This window comes from Hoplias malabaricus, chromosome X2, assembly GCF_029633855.1.
Source record: "Hoplias malabaricus isolate fHopMal1 chromosome X2, fHopMal1.hap1, whole genome shotgun sequence".
NCBI classification, from domain to species: domain Eukaryota; kingdom Metazoa; phylum Chordata; class Actinopteri; order Characiformes; family Erythrinidae; genus Hoplias; species Hoplias malabaricus.
In genome coordinates, this window is record NC_089819.1 from 52,720,861 (window position 1) to 52,738,381 (window position 17,521).

At 41.8% G+C, this 17,521-nt stretch overlaps 1 protein-coding gene across 1 annotated transcript in view; it reads right to left on the reverse strand.

Moving 5' to 3' along the window:
- Window positions 1-7,950: 7,950 nt before the first annotated feature.
- LOC136676204 (cadherin-16-like) overlaps window positions 7,951-17,521 on the reverse strand; it is a 41,829-nt gene continuing 32,258 nt past the window's right edge. Inside the window, 3 exon segments of the mRNA XM_066653047.1 lie at window positions 7,951-8,082; window positions 9,109-9,225; window positions 11,774-11,890. Of these exon segments, the coding sequence (XP_066509144.1) occupies window positions 7,982-8,082; window positions 9,109-9,225; window positions 11,774-11,890 (335 nt within the window). The 3' untranslated portion in view covers window positions 7,951-7,981.

Genomic DNA, 17,521 nt, shown 5'->3' on the forward strand with positions numbered 1-17,521 from the left:
ATCATCTCAATTATTAATTCAAATAATTAACTCAGAAACCACTCATTTATTTGTATTTCAATTAAAGCAGTTGTTATATTAATGTTCATAATGAAAAAGCAAATAAATAATAATATAATATCATTTTTGTTTTGTAATTTCTGTAATGAATGTAAATTCATTTCTCTTCAGAGTCACCGTGTGTCCGAAGCCAACTCAGAATCATTGTGCACATGAAAAATCCACAAATCCACAAAACACAGGGCACAAATCTGTCACAGGGCATCACACAATCACACTTTCTTTTACACATTTGCTTAATTACACTATCCAATTTTTTGTTGTTTTTTCCAGTGCTGATATAATTCTGATATAATGTCATCTAATGTGTCCCTAATTAGTAATTACTACATACACATTTGTTATCACACACCAAATTCAGCTATAACCTGCCCCTCGGTTGTGTGATAACATTATATATTCATCGTCCTCGTTACTGTCCAGTTTGCGTAGCCAGACCCCATTCTCACTCAGATATGACTAACCCCTGTCTGAATACAATAACAGAAATCTCTATTGCATTAACCCTGGCTCCTTTCTTTCTTCCTTTCTTTTATTCAGACTGTGTCATTAGCTACAGGGGCCATTTTAAACAATTGGACATCTTTCTGAAAATAGATCACATCTCACGTGGTTATAGAGCTCGAAGGTAATCATTGTCATCACTGCCATTATCTTCATCATCCTCCTCCTATTTAGTAGTCTATTCTTTAGACTACTTATTCAGTGGGAAGATATTCTTATATTCATATATATATATATATAGGAGAGGGAGAGAAAATGCTCACAATAAAGCTCTCACAGTTACAGATCTACTCTCTGGAGGGTTCTTAAGTATGAATTCAGGAATGGACTTCTCTTGGTGTTCAAGGACTGAGGCTGTTGCTTAGCAAATAATGCGTGAAGTGGGTCTGGAGAAGAGGCTGTAATGCAATAACAGCACTAACCCACATCTCACGTGTAGACCAGAACTAAAACAGTGATTTGGGCCTGTGGTAAGTGGCCAAAAAAGTTTCCTTCTGTGTCTGTGCCCCTTGTAAATGGCTGTATGCTCTCTCTCTCTCTCTCTCTCTCTCTCTCTCTCTCTCTCTCTCTCTCTCTCTCTCTCTCTCTCTCTCTCTCTCTCTCTCTCTCTCTCTCCCTCTCTCTCTCTCTCTCCCCCCCCACCCCCCCCCCCCCCCCCCCCCCCCCCCCCCCCCCCCCCCCCCCCTCTCTCTCTCTCTCTCTCTCTCTTCTCTCTCTCTCTCTCCCTCTCCTAACATGCACGTACAAAACGTTCCAGGGTGTTCCACAAGGCAATAAATTGCGTTAAAGCCATGTAGGCAATAACACTGCAGTACGCACCACTATTTCTCTTTAATGCCATTACCAGTGGCCACCCGCCAACAGAGTCTCACTGTCTTCGCTGCCCTGATTTTACACTGCACCTGGCATAGGGCTTGTGTAAACAGTAGGTCAGCACTCTTATATTCAGATTAGCATCACAGTTTTCTGGAAAAGCGTCTCGCCCCCATACTGACTGCTGTTACACTGGAACTGTTTGATTTTCTGACCGCCCCCATTTCTCCTGTCTTTTATACCACCCGTGTTCGACTTTCTGGAAGCCGCCTGATAGTGAACTGTTACCTACTGGGAATACATCACTCAAACAGTTGCTGAGCCTGAGGAGTCCATATGGCAACAGTTGCCATAGAAAAGGTGACAGTAATGTAGTGACAAAGTTTAAGGATCTTTCACTGTTTTATGTTAATACTTAATAATTATTGATGGATTAATTGGTGTGTGTGTGTGTGTGTATTAGTAAAATATTTTGCATCAACACAATTTTGTCTTTCAGCTTATTTGCTTCACACCTGTGGGCAAGTCCACATATTCACTCATACACTCACACATATCACACACTCACCAAGTCACTCACAAATTCACACCTAACCTCCTTGTGGGAGGAAGAGGAGCATCAACTGAATAAACAAAGAATAAACACCACTTCCACCTCCAAAACGTCTGCACACGACTATATTCCCATTCATGTGGAAATTGAGTCTATTCAGTGCATGCCTATTTTCAGAGTGTAAAGCTGAGCAACGGTTGAATACATTGATAAAATTAGCATAGTGTCTATTTTTATGAATCTGAACAGAGTTATAAATATGACCCAGATTTCTCTGGTGGATTCCCTGCATGTCTCTGAGCGTGTCTACCTCTGTGATGGCGAACCCCTGCCAGAAATCTCAGGCTGGATTATCAGCAGTGCTCAGGCAGGTGGGTAAATTTAGAACATGGCCTTGACATAGGTGCACAGGCCAAGAGTACGGAAACACTCAACACACCTCCAGTAATATGTCTCACAACAGCATGGCACATTATAGATGTGATAAATGTCGATCTGTAGACTCTTAATTACTGACTGGCTGAGAAATGGACACCGTGCTTTATTCCACCAATCTCTAAGCTCTGCTGTGACTGATTTTGCGTAACTGTGCTTGTAACGTTTGGACTGTTGCATAAATGTTCGGTTCTAGAATGGAAGTGATATTCCTGGGTGGATATTTCACACTGAATATTACATTTAATTTGCAAACACTACCTTAAAAGGCCCATGAGAGTGTCTGTTATGTCCGTATCCGGTTTACAAATGTGTGACAATAGTAGCCAGCTCTGGTGGAGTCACTTTCTCTTCCCTGCCAAGATTTATTTGCACCACATTTGGTTCCAGAATGAAGATTCCTTAGGGAACCCTTTCTGTAAAAGATGTCTGAGAATGACTGTATTAAGAATGTACACACTGTGAAGAGTTTTAGCTGAAGGAAATAAGATTAATATAAATATGGATGGCATGGTGTTGCAGCAGGTAATGTCAGTTTCCCACAGCTCCAGGGGTTGTGGATTAAAGCCCACCTGTGACGAGTCTGTGAGGAGTGTTCTCCACAGGTGTGTGCTCCTTGTGTCTTTGTGGATTTCATCTGGGTGCTGGGTTTCCTCCCACTACGGATACTGCAAGCCTGTGCTAGCAGGCTGAAGAGTGGGAGAAGAGGGTTGCATTGACAATCCAACACAATGGGCAGCGCTTTGAACACATTTTATAAATGGTCAGAAACTTGTAAATAACTCATGAAAGAATAAAGTTACGTTAAAACCAAGCACACCATTGTTTTTGTTGTGAAATTCCCAATAAGTTTGATGTGTCACATGACCCTCTTCCCATTGAAAAAACAGGTTGGAAAGGTTGGATCCAAAATGGCCGTCTTCAAAATGGCCACCATGGTCACCACCCATCTTGAAAAGTTTCCCCCCTCCAATATACTAATGTGCCACAAACAGGAAGTTAATATCACCAACCATTCCCACTTTATTAAGGTGTATCCATATAAATGGCCCACCCTGTATATAAATGTAATTCAGTAATAGACAACAGTCACAAATATAACAGGTTCGGTTACAGGAAGCCAAAAGATTGATGTGTATATGTGTGCAGGGTCTGAGCAGCGTGTCTACACTATTATTATTTAGAGTATATCACAGTACGGAAAAGAAAAGTGCTTAAACATAAATGCAGGTTCTGTTTGTAGAAACTGTACGAAGAACAGCAATTTATTTAAAGGAACATAGACCACCATCTAAAACTAGGTGCCTGATGGATTCAGGTTGCATGATTAAATTGAATTTCATGCTTGATCCTCTTCACAAGGAGCAGCTTGAGATTGCAGCCACCGATTTGAGGAGCGTGAATTTGCATTAGCGTACAGGTAATTGCAGGTTTCCTGGTAGAAGTAGGCTTCTGTGGCTAACCTTCACTCGACTCTTGCAGCTCTAAACGGACCCGCAGTGTGGAGGCGGGGAAGTGGCCCAGGCCCTATTAAATTAATCAGCCACTGAACGGTTGGCTCGTTTCGGACAGATTAAATGCTGCTATAAATAGAAGGCAACAGACTGGTGCTGATGTTAAATGATGTCCAAGTGAATGTGAGTGTGTTTGTGTGTATGTGTGTTTACATGTGTATGTGAGTAAAGCTGATGCTAAATATGGCCTCACCGAGGGCAGTTGCTCTTTCTGCTGGCCAGTTACGCTTTCTTGGCCCGAGCACACTTTCCTGCCACCGGCCTTTGCCCGGAGGCCGCAGGGGTAAATAACACTTGATAAGAAATGCTGGTGCGCTGTGAGCCTCTCCAATCTCATGCCACTTCAGAGCACTTAAGATCACAGCAGTGATGGTAAATGGGGAAAAGCCTGGGCTTCACGCTGGTGTAGCACAGAACTGTACAGACACCGTATGAACTGATAACGTACCTGGAAATTCAGGGTGAACAACTGACATGTGGCGTATATCTTAGAAATAAAGGAATATACAGTACGAGCTTATCTTTATCCTTCATTTCAGTGCCTCACATACCTTCACTGTCCAAAGAAAGGCATGTAACTCCAAAACGACGAAATGTTTTTAACCTTAAATGAAAGTCAATGTGAAAAAAAAGTATTCCAAGGAGTTTTGAACCACCAAAAATGGAGATACATGTTTTTCTATGGAAAGATACCATATGTTGCCTGTGGCTGGCATGTTGGTGCTACATCCTCACTGCCTGTGAGGATTTTGGTGTGTTCTCTCTGTGTCTGCATGGGTTTCTTCCAGGTGCTCCAGTTTTCTCTCACAGTTCACAACACATGGTGGTAGGTGTGTGAAGCTTTCTACAGATGTGAATGTGTATGTGAGTATGTGATGCCTTGTGATGGAAACAGTGCAATGACGAACAAAATGTAATGGTTACAGAAAAAGAATAAACAACTGACTGTACTACTACATCCAATGGTTTGACATAGTGTGTAGTGTGTGTTGTATATTTTGTAAATGTCAAATCCTGTGCAAATATTGTAGATATAAACTTGCGGAGACTTTCCTGAATGTTTGCTGTGATAAGAAATGTTCCCCTCTTCTCCGAAATGAACTCTGCACTGGATGTAAATGTTGTTACGTAAGGCTGCAGTTGAGGCAAAAAAGAAACTTGACTCCAAAGGCAGGACATTTGATGGCGGGGGACTGAATGGAAGGAAGTGACACATATTTTCCACAAACTTCTGAAAGTTAAAGAGGCTGCGTCACCAGCCGTTGGGTCAGCCTGAAGAATGTTTACAGACTGTAGGAGAGTGCACAGCTGTTCTCTCCTCTCCCGTCCATCCGGAAAAATCTACACCTACACGGGAGCGAGAACTTCCATAATCACTACCTTATACGCCGGGAGTCTGCTAGGAATACACTCCCACTCCGGAGAAACATCTGCCATTAATAATTTACAAGACAGCAGCTAGTGTCGCAGTCACACAGACAGTCCTCCGGGTGACTGTCTGTGAGGAGTGTGGTGTGTTCTCCCTGTGTCTGCGTGGGTTCCCTCCGGGTGACTGTGAGGAGTGTGGTGTGTTCTCCCTGTGTCACTGTCTGCGTGGGTTTCCTCCGGGTGACTGTCTGTGAGGAGTGTGGTGTGTTCTTCCTGTGTCTGCGTGGGTTCCCTCCGGGTGACTGTGAGGAGTGTGGTGTGTTCTCCCTGTGTCAGTGTGGGTTTCCTCCAGGTGACTGTCTGTGAGGAGTGTGGTTTTCCTCCGGGTGCTCCAGTTTACTCCCACGGTCCAAAAACACACATTGGTAGGTGGATTGGCGACTCAAAAGTGTCCGTAGGTGTGAGTGTGTGAGTGAATGTGTGAGTGTGTGTTGCCCTGTAAAGGACTGGCACCCCCTTCAGGGTGTATTCCTGCCTTGCGCCCAGTGATTCCTGGTAGGCTCCGGACCCACCGCGACCCGACAATAGATTTTGCCTGCATCAGGACTTGATTTAAACAAGATGTTGATTGTAGAAGTTCAGTGTTAATGAATATATAGTTCGGTTTATCCATCTGAGGAATCAGATTTTGAGTTTACCTGCAATCAGATTGGTTTTACATTCTCAAGAACTTAAGCCAATAGTAAGTTAAAATGTTGTTAGCACTTACTGCTGTTCATTTAAAGGAATCGTCCTAATTTTAAAGACAATGAGAATTAAATTCATAGCCTTGGTCCATAGTATACTTCACTATACTTTTGGATGAACTGAGATTAGGTGACATTAGCAGAAGTTAAAATAGGGCAGAACTGATTTGGGACTAACAGGAACAGGTCAGAGGGTACATGTGCGGTAAATCTCCTCTCTGCCCCTAGTGACCAAAGGTACGGTTAGGAACCTCTGTGTTGTCCAAGGCCTGTCCGCTAGCCAGCTGGACCATTTTGATCCTGAGAAGAAAAAAAAAAAAAAAACAAGGGCAGGGAGTTAAAAATAGCCTCTGCCTGCGTCTCAGTGGCACTAAGGCCTGACCCTGGGGCGGCTGGGGCCAGTTTGGAATATTCTAATGGGCTTTTTTTGCCTTTCAAAATTCACACACATACACAAACATTACAGGGCCTTGTGCTCTGTGCCCTGAGGCGGAGTCATATTGAGAGTGATGTGCCTTTGTGTGTATTTTGAGATCATGTTAGAGACAAATTTGTGCATTTCTATGTTGGGAAGTGCGCATGAACATAAATAATCAGCGTGTTATTTTTGGATGCCACACTCCTGTTTTTTCCACTCTGCACAGATGAAACATTTGAACGGATGACTTGGTTCGGATGTCCGATTCTTTTCTGCTTTGCCAGTCCACTGCTCGTGAATTCGATCCTCAGAGATTAAATGGGTGATCTACTAACTGGCACATGGACGATTACGAGGGATATGGCCTTTTCAAACCTCTGTCAAGCTGCGCTGATAAAGCTCAAGCATGACAAGTGAGTGAAAGAGAGGCCGCCAGGGCTGGGATAAGCTTCCCTAGGGGTGTGTGTGTGTATGTGTGTGTGTGAGAGAGAGCCTGATATGATAATTCATACCATATACCTGGAAGCAGACCCGCTTTATTTGAAATCAAAAGCCGCTGAGAGGCATCACGGCAGGGCTATTTATAGCGCAGGTTTATATATAGCTGCTTGTAAGGTCATTTAGGTCACGGGTTGCTGTTGTCATCCTATCGTAACTGGGGAATGCATGGCTAAAAGGAATCATGGGTAATCCTCCCAGCGCATTATCTGAAACTGTTTCAGAACTATTTCAATTTAGCTGTGTTTTTATCCTCTAAAACAAGGATGATTAATCTCTTTATTCTGGTTTATACAGGAACATGAATGTCTTTAAACATAAACCTGAATGAGGTTAATCTCTCTCTCTCTCTCTCTCTCTCTCTCTCAACTACAAACAAACAATAAAAAAACACACCTCTCTATGTTTTTCAGGTTTTATTTCATACCAGCACCCAAGAGTTTGAGAAAGGGTTAAATTACATGTGAATATTAAAGAATGAATAGTGAAGTAATTAGTCACAATTAACAAAATACACTCACCCCATCCTAAATGCAGTGAACCTACCCCTACTGCTCTACACTCCGAATTTAGAATTCTCTATATGATTTATATGAGTTTCTATATAATTTAAACTATTTAAAAAAGGGTTTAAAAGGCCACTACACAATGTATTATAATCCTAGAACCTACAGCAATGTGTCCCAACGCCGGTCAGGTATTCAATAAAAAATATCTGGGCTGTTAAGTTTAATGTGAATAAGAAATCATCTTATCATCTTAAGTAAACACAGTATCAGGAGTCTCTGGGCTGGCTGAGTTAAAGTCTGTGGGATGTGGAGGAGAAACATGGTTAACAAAGCATTGGTTTGTTTCTTTGTCCCCTCCCCCTGGCACAGGGTGATGTAATACAATATCAGAAGATAGAGGCAGGAAGAATTTTCCCTTTTAAAATATGATACAAATAGTTATAAAACAGGCTTAACATGAGCAGAGACATGAACTCACGTGATAAAAAAGGGCAGTTTGACTTTAAAGCAACTGAGTCAGTAGTACATAGTAAAAATGAGAAGAGCACAGAGTGACTCAGAGGCTACAGTGACATTTTGAGAGGTACTCTCTCCTGGTTGGTTTTCCCAGGTGGTGGAGGGTTCTGGTAGGAAAGTTTTACAAACACCACTATCAGAATGATCCCTGTGAAAAATAAGTGGACAATAAATGATAATAATTAAACAATTATAGTATTATTATTCTTATTATAGTAATTATACTAATATTAGCAGAATTCTGATGGATAAAGAAAGAGTGAATGTATTGAATGTATTTACAGTAATCCCTCGCTACTTCGCGGTTCATCTTTCGCGGATTCGCTACTTTTATCGCGGATATTGAGGGAAAATCTAGGAAAACCGTGAAAGGTGAATAGCCAAAATATTTAATTAAATCCAGTAAAATTTCATAAAATTCTTTAATGTATCATTTACAAGTATTTCTTCTATACATGTATTGTTCATGTCTACATCCAAGTTAAATTTACTTGAGCTAAATCACAGCTTAGGAATTACTCTATTAAAGAAACTATTGGGATATCACATGTAGTTCCAGCTGAAAAACATTATAGAATCACCGTTTAATGCAAAGGGTGGGTTGTTAACAGCACAGCGAGGGTTTTAAAAGTCCAAATACTCGTTAAATACATTAAAAAATATATATCTTTCCTCTACTTTGTCGAAATTCGTTTTTCGCAGGAAGTCTTGGAACGCATCCCCTGCGAAAAACGAGGGATCACTGTATTTGAAAGCTACTGTATGTTTCACAACACATTTACGAATTACACTTTACCTTACACCTTATGTTTATGTTACATATCATCGCTGTCCAATGAAAAACATGTTTTTAATTTAATTTATTTTTAATCTCAATTTTCTCATTTAATCTCAATCTCAATTTACTACATCATTTGAACACAGCAGCTGTCCGTCACATTGTATAAAAATTCATGACAAATGGACCAATAGGAATGCTGCATTATGTAAAATATATATATATACATTTTTTACATTGGCTTCCACTGAAAGTTAAGGTTTTTTCTTTCTCCTGTAAAGTTACTACTATTTTGAAAATACATGTTTTTCTTTGGAGAGCAATGATATCGTATGCAAACCTGTGACATAGTGCCCTACGTAACAAGCTATTTTGGACTCAGCTTGATAAACTTACCTATAAATCCCAGAGTCCCCAGTAGGACGCCGAGAGTGGACTGGATGGTGGGCATCCCCGCCAGCTGTTTAGCAGCTGTTCTGCAGTTCCCCCTCACATTACACGTGCACACCGTCACTAAAGAGAGAGAGAGAGACAGAGAGAGGAAGCATCAATGAGGTGGAAATTGGTGGGCAAGTGACATTTCGTGCTCATCACGCTTCTGTACCTTCAGCCTAAAAGAGAGAGAACATCTGGGAAAACAGTCAATAGACTCACTATCCACACCTGTGGCTGAGAGAACACCACTATCAGCAAATATTCAACACACACACACACACACACACACACGGGCACTGTGTATTAAATTTACAGTTTGAAATTACAAAATATAATATCTCCAAAAAGAAGTAGGAAAAACCCTGTTATACTTTAAAAGAAGAGATTTGGAGTGTTCATATTGGTCTCTTCACCATGCAAATGAGCAGCTGGCATTTTGGCATTTTGGCAGAAGCTGACCATTAAATCAATAAATTAAAAATGATAGTGTGTTCCATGTGTATTTTCATGCAGAAAAATTAGTCACAAGATTAAACCCACTGAGAGGTGAAGGGAATAACAATGGTTATCTCAGTACAGAGGCACCTGTCAAGAGGTGGGAAATATTAGGCAGCGAGTGAACAGTCAGTTCTTGAAAGTAATATTGGAAGCAGGAAAAAGGGGCAAGCATATAGAGCTAAAATGTTTTGGCCTGTGCTAAATTGTGATGGTTATGTTAGTTTGCTCAGAGCATCACCAACATGGCAGGTCTGTGTGGGGTGTCACTGGTACGCAGTGTTTAGTGTCTATTAAAAGTGGTCAGAGAATCTGACACATCACACCTTGTTAACGTTCACCGGCTGCCTGATTTCTCCCACTGGAATGAAGGTAATCAATGATTTTCACGTCACCAGTCAGTGGTTGTAATCTTGTGGCTGATTGATGTACATGCAGGAAATGGTTTTGCTCTTTTAGTTGAAAAGTACAGACCATTTTCTTAGTCTAGACACAGACAGACAGACATATGCATGGACACACACACAAACTCTAATTGAGCAAGCAATTGCACGCACTACGATTATGCGATGTGATTATCATCAATTATTTCTGCTAATGTCTTTGTCCCCAACGGCCTCACTGCCTGAAGACTGAACCGATAAATATTAGCATTACATGAGTTTGAACCTGAGGCTCTGCTCCCAGAGTAAAGCTGACTGAGCTCTGAGGACATCAGGCTTAATGTGAGCCGAATGAGGTGAGAAGAGAACACCTGGTGCACCAAGCCACACGAGGCGTGCACATGATGTGCTTAAACTCTGAACATTTATAGAAGTATCTCAGTCAGGAACACCAACGCTGAGCAAATATCCACTGGTGGTGGCTGCCTTGTGTTCATTTTGTTTCCAATAATCTTTGCTGAAGCTATTCCTTTTAAACATCATGTCTATATACAGCACCCTTCATAATTATTAGCACCCTCAGTTAAAATGTGTTAAAAGCCTTAAAATAAAGTATTTTAAGGGCATAAAGAGGCATAGTTTCACTCTGAAAGAATTTAGAACAAAGCAACTTACAACTCAAGTGGAAAAAACCGGACTAAGAAATAATTATTTCCCATAAAATGACCTGTTCCACAATTATTGGCACCCTTAACAATTTCTTGGAAATAAATGTATTTGAACTATTCATGTCATTTCTACTGTAGTGTATAAAGTGGATCAAAATATCTAGGAACCTCCCAGTAAACAATTAGCCATTGATTCAACGTTGAAATAATGTAATGACTGCCGTCCAATCAACGTTCTCTTAAGGTTGAAAATGAAAGTTGAAAAGACGTCCAAACACAGACATTGAAAAGACGACTATTAGACGTATTTTGGACGTCCATTGACGTTATTAATTGGTCCTGAAATAAATTACTTGTATAAAACGCGTTTTGGACGTCCACTGACGTTATCGATTGGTCACCACTTAACTAACTTATTAAGATGGATTTTGGACGTCCATTGACGTTTAAAATATGTCCTTGACGGACAGACTACTTTTAGACCTATTTTGAACGTCCAGGGACGCTCCTTGTTTACTGGGCTTTAATTAGTAATTAATCACTTCCTGTTTCCCTGGGGTATAAATATGGCGTTACACAGAGGCCTATTTCTCTTACTCACTCTTAAACATGGGACAGACAAGAGAACACACTATTCAAGTAAAGCAGATGTGTGTCGACCTTCATAAATCAGTCAATGGCTACAAGAAAATAGCCACTCACCTGCAGATGCCCAGACTCCAGAAAATAAATGGAAGTTTATGTTATATCCTCTGAAACCAGGGAGACCAGACTCTCTCTCTCTCTCTCTCTCTCTCTCTCTCTCTCTCTCTCTCTCTCTCTCTTTCTGTGTGTGTGTGTGTGTAATATATCAAAAGGATGAAGCTGAGTGTTTAAAATAACATCACAAATGTTAAATAGGTGTGAATCATCCCCCACACATTAAGTAACCTGTGCAGAGAATGTCACAGCCTCCAATTACACTGCTACATTTACGTCATTCAGAGGAACAAACCTGCAGAAATTAACCCTTTATATATCTCCCACCGACTCCCTCCTTCCGCAGCAGAAGGTGCAGTGGTGCTCCTGGGAGTGTTTTACCTGGCAGGTTAATGAAGGTGCTTCTTGGTGGAGAGCTGCTGTCTGAGATGGTGAAGGGGACAGTGTAAACATCAGGGGCTAGATATGCGATATTCAAGGAGAGGTTGGTGTGAGTGTCTGTGGAGAGAAAGACCTTTTAAGTTATATAGAAACATTTTCAGACCACTGAAATAAGAAGTGAATCTAAATGTCGCCTATGGTTAACATTTGAAGAGATTAAACAACAGAGAAATTAGCTGTAAAACCGCTTATGTCTAATTGCCTATGACTAATGCAATGATTAACAAGTACTACACAGAAATTAGTCGTCGTATACAATCAAAGACTGTACATGACAGAAATAATCAATGAAAATGCCAGTTGTTAACAAGCTAATACCTTACAGACATCAACACTGAAAAAAGCATTGCATATTCAATAGCTATTGCTAATACCTCACAGAAATAAACAGTGAAAATTCATGTTGCCAATGGTTTAGAAGAGAAGACTTGTTAGTATCACACAGAAATTAGCAGAGAAACCACTGCCTATGTTTCCACTGGAGAAATCTAACTAGTACCATTTGGAAATAATGAAAATGCATTAAATGAAACTACATGTTTATTTAGACCAGGCTATTGAGTACCATACAGAAATTAGCAGTAAATGTAGCCTACATGCTGCTTACGGTTAACAGGCGACAAGCTAGTACCCCACATACAACAGTGAAACCATATGTTGCCTATGGTTAACAAAAGTATAACAAATAGTATCTCACATACATAAGAAGCTAAAATACATGTTGTCTCTTGGTGACAAGAGAGGTTTAGCTAGTACCTCACAGGAATAAGCATTGAATGTGTGTTGCATATTATTAACAAGACAAGCTTTTACCTCACATGAATACATGTTGCCTACAGTTAACAAGAGAGGCCTGTACCTTGCAGTTTTGCTAAAATAGCATACACTTACCCAGCTAAAGCTAAAATATGACTGTTTAGTAAGTAAGCTAGTTATTTTGTTTTGTGAAAAAAAAAAATTATACACGTTTTCTGTTGCTCAGCTGTGTGATGAGGAGGGTTTATGTCTAAAGTTTGTGGTGCTCCATCTGAAGGAGAAAACCCACAGCGAGAGAAGACCACAAGCTGTATCTAATCAGGCCTAAGCCCAGTGACGTTGAAGCAGGAGCTTGGTGCAGTAAAGAGGGGATGTTATCAGCCTCAGTTTACTCTTATCACTTCTCCTAAAAGCCCCCTACTGTCTTTTGACACCAGCGCTCTTTAATGTTCCACTGGGTTCGAGGGCTGAAGAGGCTGTGATGCCGCTGGAGAATCTCCTGCTCGTATCTCCGCTGTCAGAGGTGAGGTGTATGTTCCACATGGGCTGCACTTCAAAAGGTGGCCCGTGGTCTTAAAAATAAAGGCGACAAACAGGGTGCTTTGGATTGATGTCATGTAAGAACCTTTAAATGGGTGGTTCTTTAAAGAAGTATTTTTGTTGAATACGATTATCCACATAATGTAAAGGTTCAATAGCAGTTATGGCACGTTTCCACTGCATGATAACTATAATGATAATGTGCAATAATTTGTACAATGTACAACGAAATGTGTCTTCCACACAAACACACACTAGTGCACTTGGGTGTTTGGGTGTTCGGTGCCTTGCTGAAGAGCCGTGAATGTTTCTGCTGGTCCTGGGGGAACGAACCGGCAACCTTTGGTTTACACGTCATGTTTTAATCCCTGCTTGCAACCTTGAGGGGGCAGGTAGTAAAAAAGCACCCGTTCCATGGACCAGGTGCCAAATTTGCCAAAAAGAAAAGTAAAGACGTTGAGTAGAGTCAAGTGAAGCAGCGTAGGTACCATGCAGTGTAAAAGCACTATTAGAAGAACTGTACACCGAGACCCAATGAGGATATTTCGGGTGACAAACCTTCATTGCTTGATGGCTACATTAGGCTTGTAGCTCCATTTCTAAAGAAGATGCTGTAGTTATGATAATCTGGTGAAAGTTTTTTTCAGGATTATCCATTAGCTAGGGTTCCCCCAACATACTCAGTACCACAGGAGGGGAACTCTAGCTGTGCAGCTATGGTTCATCAGCTAATAAACACCCACACTGTCTAGCACTGGGCTTGTGTCATGGACAGAGAAAGCAGCCATCTTACCCATCCAAAGAGAGTGAGGGCAACTGAGCTCACTTGGATTCCTGACCTTGGACGGCTGAGGCATAACTCGAGAGTGAACTGATGAACTCCCAGTGATGGAGCCAGCAATAGAAACATGCTAAAATGAGTTAACCTCCATTCAAGGTCAGGGCTGTCTTTGTCTGCTCCTGTGTAGTTACCATTCTGAACATGAGGTTTTTGTCACAACAGAGACAACTTAGAAAATCTCGTTAAAGCTACACCGTTGTGGCTTCAGGTCTGATAACTAAACAACCTTGTGGACCCATCTTGCTGCCTTTATTTTTGAGAGGAATCAAGAGTTCTAGGTGAAAAGAACAGAGTCTTTCACACATGGACCCATTCATAATGTCCTCCGAGCACTGTGTGGCAGTTCTGCAGTGCAAAGACTTTGTAAAGCTTTGATACAAAGCACCATTGATTTCTTCTGGGATTCGAGGTCTGATATTGGTGATGGAGACAGAATATAATGGATAATATGCAATACATTAAATATTATAATACTGGATATTTATTTGGTGACACAGTAGCGCAGCAGGTAGTGTCACTGTCACACAGCTCCAGGGTCCTGGGGTTGTGGGTTCAACCCCAGCTCTTCTGAAGAGTTTGGTGTGTTCTCTCTGTTTCTGCGTGGGTTTCCTCCGGGTGACTGTCTGTGAGGAGTGTGGTGTGTTCTCTCTGTGTCCACGTGGGTTTCCTCCGGGTGACTGTCTGTGAGGAGTGTGGTGTGTTCTCTCTGTGTCCACATGGGTTTCCTCCGGGTGACTGTCTGTGAGGAGTGTGGTGTGTTCTCCCTGTGTCTGCGTGGGTTTCCTCCGGGTGCTCCGGTTTCCTCCCACGGGCCAAAAGTACACGTTGGTAGGTGGATTGGAGACTCAAAAGTGTCCATAGGTGTGAGTGTGTGAGTGAATGTGTGAGTGTGTGAGTGTGTGTCGCACTGAGAGACTGGTGCCCTCTCCAGGGCGTGTTCCTCCTTGCTCCATTCCAGGTAGGCTCCGGACCCACCATGATCTTGAATTGGATAAGCGGTTACACACAATGAATGAATGAATGGATATTTATTTCAGTTTTAAAACATCAGAGAAATGAAGAGGGATATGTTGACTTTCTAGTTAATTCCTATTATAAAAATTTTATTGTTTGCATTATATGTAACCTCGTTAAGGGTTTTGTAAATCAGTTCTCCAATGTCTTGCTGATTCCAGAAATGACAAAGGTCATAAAACCCTCTCCCTCTTTATAACAAGCACATTCTCATACTTTTAAAGGAATCAATCCTCTTTTAACTTGCACTTTACTGTGGTTATAGCTGCCATTTGTGTGATGGCAGCTATTTTTTATATGTGCTATAGATTTATGTGTGTCAAAGACACACACTCTACAGGAAAGAGACACAGCGAAACATACATTCCCTTTTCAGAAGAGAGAGGGTATGAGAAGATGAGAGACACACTGTGGGAGTGAGACAGAGTGAGAACTCAGGGATGAAAGACAAACATGCTATAGGATATGAACAGCGAGAGAGCTTGGGGATGAGAGACGATCTACGAGAGTGAGAGCAAAAGCTCAGGGACAAGAGAGGAACACTCTACAGAAGGAACCAGAGACACACACACACCATGCAGGAGTGAGGAACAACGTCACACACCTGCCACAATGTAAGAGTGCCAGAGCGCTGGAGACTGCAGGTTGTTTGTGGGAGGAATTATGCAAACAGAAATGGCAACAGCGCATAAAGCCTTTCAGCCAATAGAGTATCAGCTGTGACATCACAACCATTAAAGACAATACAGCCACTGCAAGCCAAGACAAGAGGCCTGTCAGTCACTGAGGGCTAATGAGATAAAAACAGGGAAAGAACTGAAGGAAGGAAAGAAAGTATCAAGGAAGGACACAAAGATAAATGTTAAAATCAGAGAGAAAGAAAGAAAGAAAGGAGAGGGACACAGAGAAAAAGAAAGAAACAGAAATTGAAGGAAGGAATATAAAAGGAAGAAGGCAGGAGAAAAGAACCAAAGAAAGAAAAAAAACCCAAACAAAAACAAAAAAAAGAAAGAAGCAAATAAAAAATGAAGGAAGGGGGAAATAAATAGAGGAACGCAGAAAAGAAGAATGAAAAAGGGAGAAGAAAAAGCAAAAGAGAGAAAAAAAAAGATGGAGAAAGGGCTCGGAGACACAGACGTGAGTTTGACTCAGGGAATCGATATGAACGTCGTCATCTCGGCAGAGTCAACATGTTCTCCAGCATCAGCATCGTCACACTAGAAGAACAGGAACACAGCCACTGCACTTATTACCGCTCTGAGCAGTCTGAGGAACCGGGGGAGGGGAGGGCCAGGCAATTTCCTCCAGCCCACTGTCTTTCAACACTGTGCTGCCTGCACACGGCCAAGCCGGCAGGTGTCTGCATTAGACCTAATTCAGATGACGTCTTTCACTTACTGGATCGGCGCTTTGCCACTGAAAATGTTATTTTCTGAATCTCCATTTTTATCCGAGCCGACGTCAACAAAGCAAAGGGGTCGCTGTAACCTAGCGAGCGTCAGCAGAGCCGAGACGGCCTTCGGGTTTGAGAGCATGGTGGTAATTTCACTGATGGTCTATACACGTGCTCCAAAACACTTGAGTCTGTGAATTAGTTTCAGTCGCAGGTCAATGAGAGCAAAGTCACTGTGGTACAGCCACAATGTGCCACCTCCCGCTTCATAGAGACTAAACGGATAACGAGCAAATAGTCACCATTACACTACAGCCACAAGGTCAAGAATGAGGGAAGAATCCTTTAATCTGACATGCAAAACAACCAGAGAGGAGCCTTCAGGACTTTCTAACCCTGCAAAGACGGCCTAATGGTTTCTAGGAGGTCGACATCAGAGATCAGATTAGGTGATTTGTTTCTGGAATCTAGGTAGATACAGCCAAATGTGCTCAGCGTTTTTCAGACAAAAATAAATGAGGTCCAGTTGGTAAATTCCCTCCAAGTCCACTGATTAAAATCAATAATATTTCAATTATTTTTAAGAAGGTGTAGAGTCCGTTTTCAATGTTGGAGACTTGTAACATATACAGACTTATATTGGTAACATTTTTCTTTAGATTTTCTTACATTTTTACATATTTTAACTTACTTAAGAGCTTGTAACTTGTAAGTGCTTATCCTGTTCAGGGTCGCGGTGGGTCTGGAGCCTACATGCAATCACTGGGCGCAAGGCAGGAACACACCCCAGGAGGGTGCCAGTCCTTCAAAGGACAACACACACTCACACGTTCACTCACACACTCACTCAAACCCATGGACACGTTTTGAGTCGCCAATCCACCCAAAAAAGTGTGTTTTTGGACTGTGGGAGGAAACCGGAGCACCCGGAGGAAACCCACGCAGGCACAGGGAGAACACACCATACTCATCACAGACAGTCACACGGAGGAAACCCACGCAGACACAGGGAGAACACACCACACTCCTCACAGACAGTCACCCGGAGGAAACCCACGCAGACACAGGGAGAACACACCACACTCGTCATAGACAGTCACTCGGAGGAAACCCACGCAGACACAGGGAGAACACACCACACTCC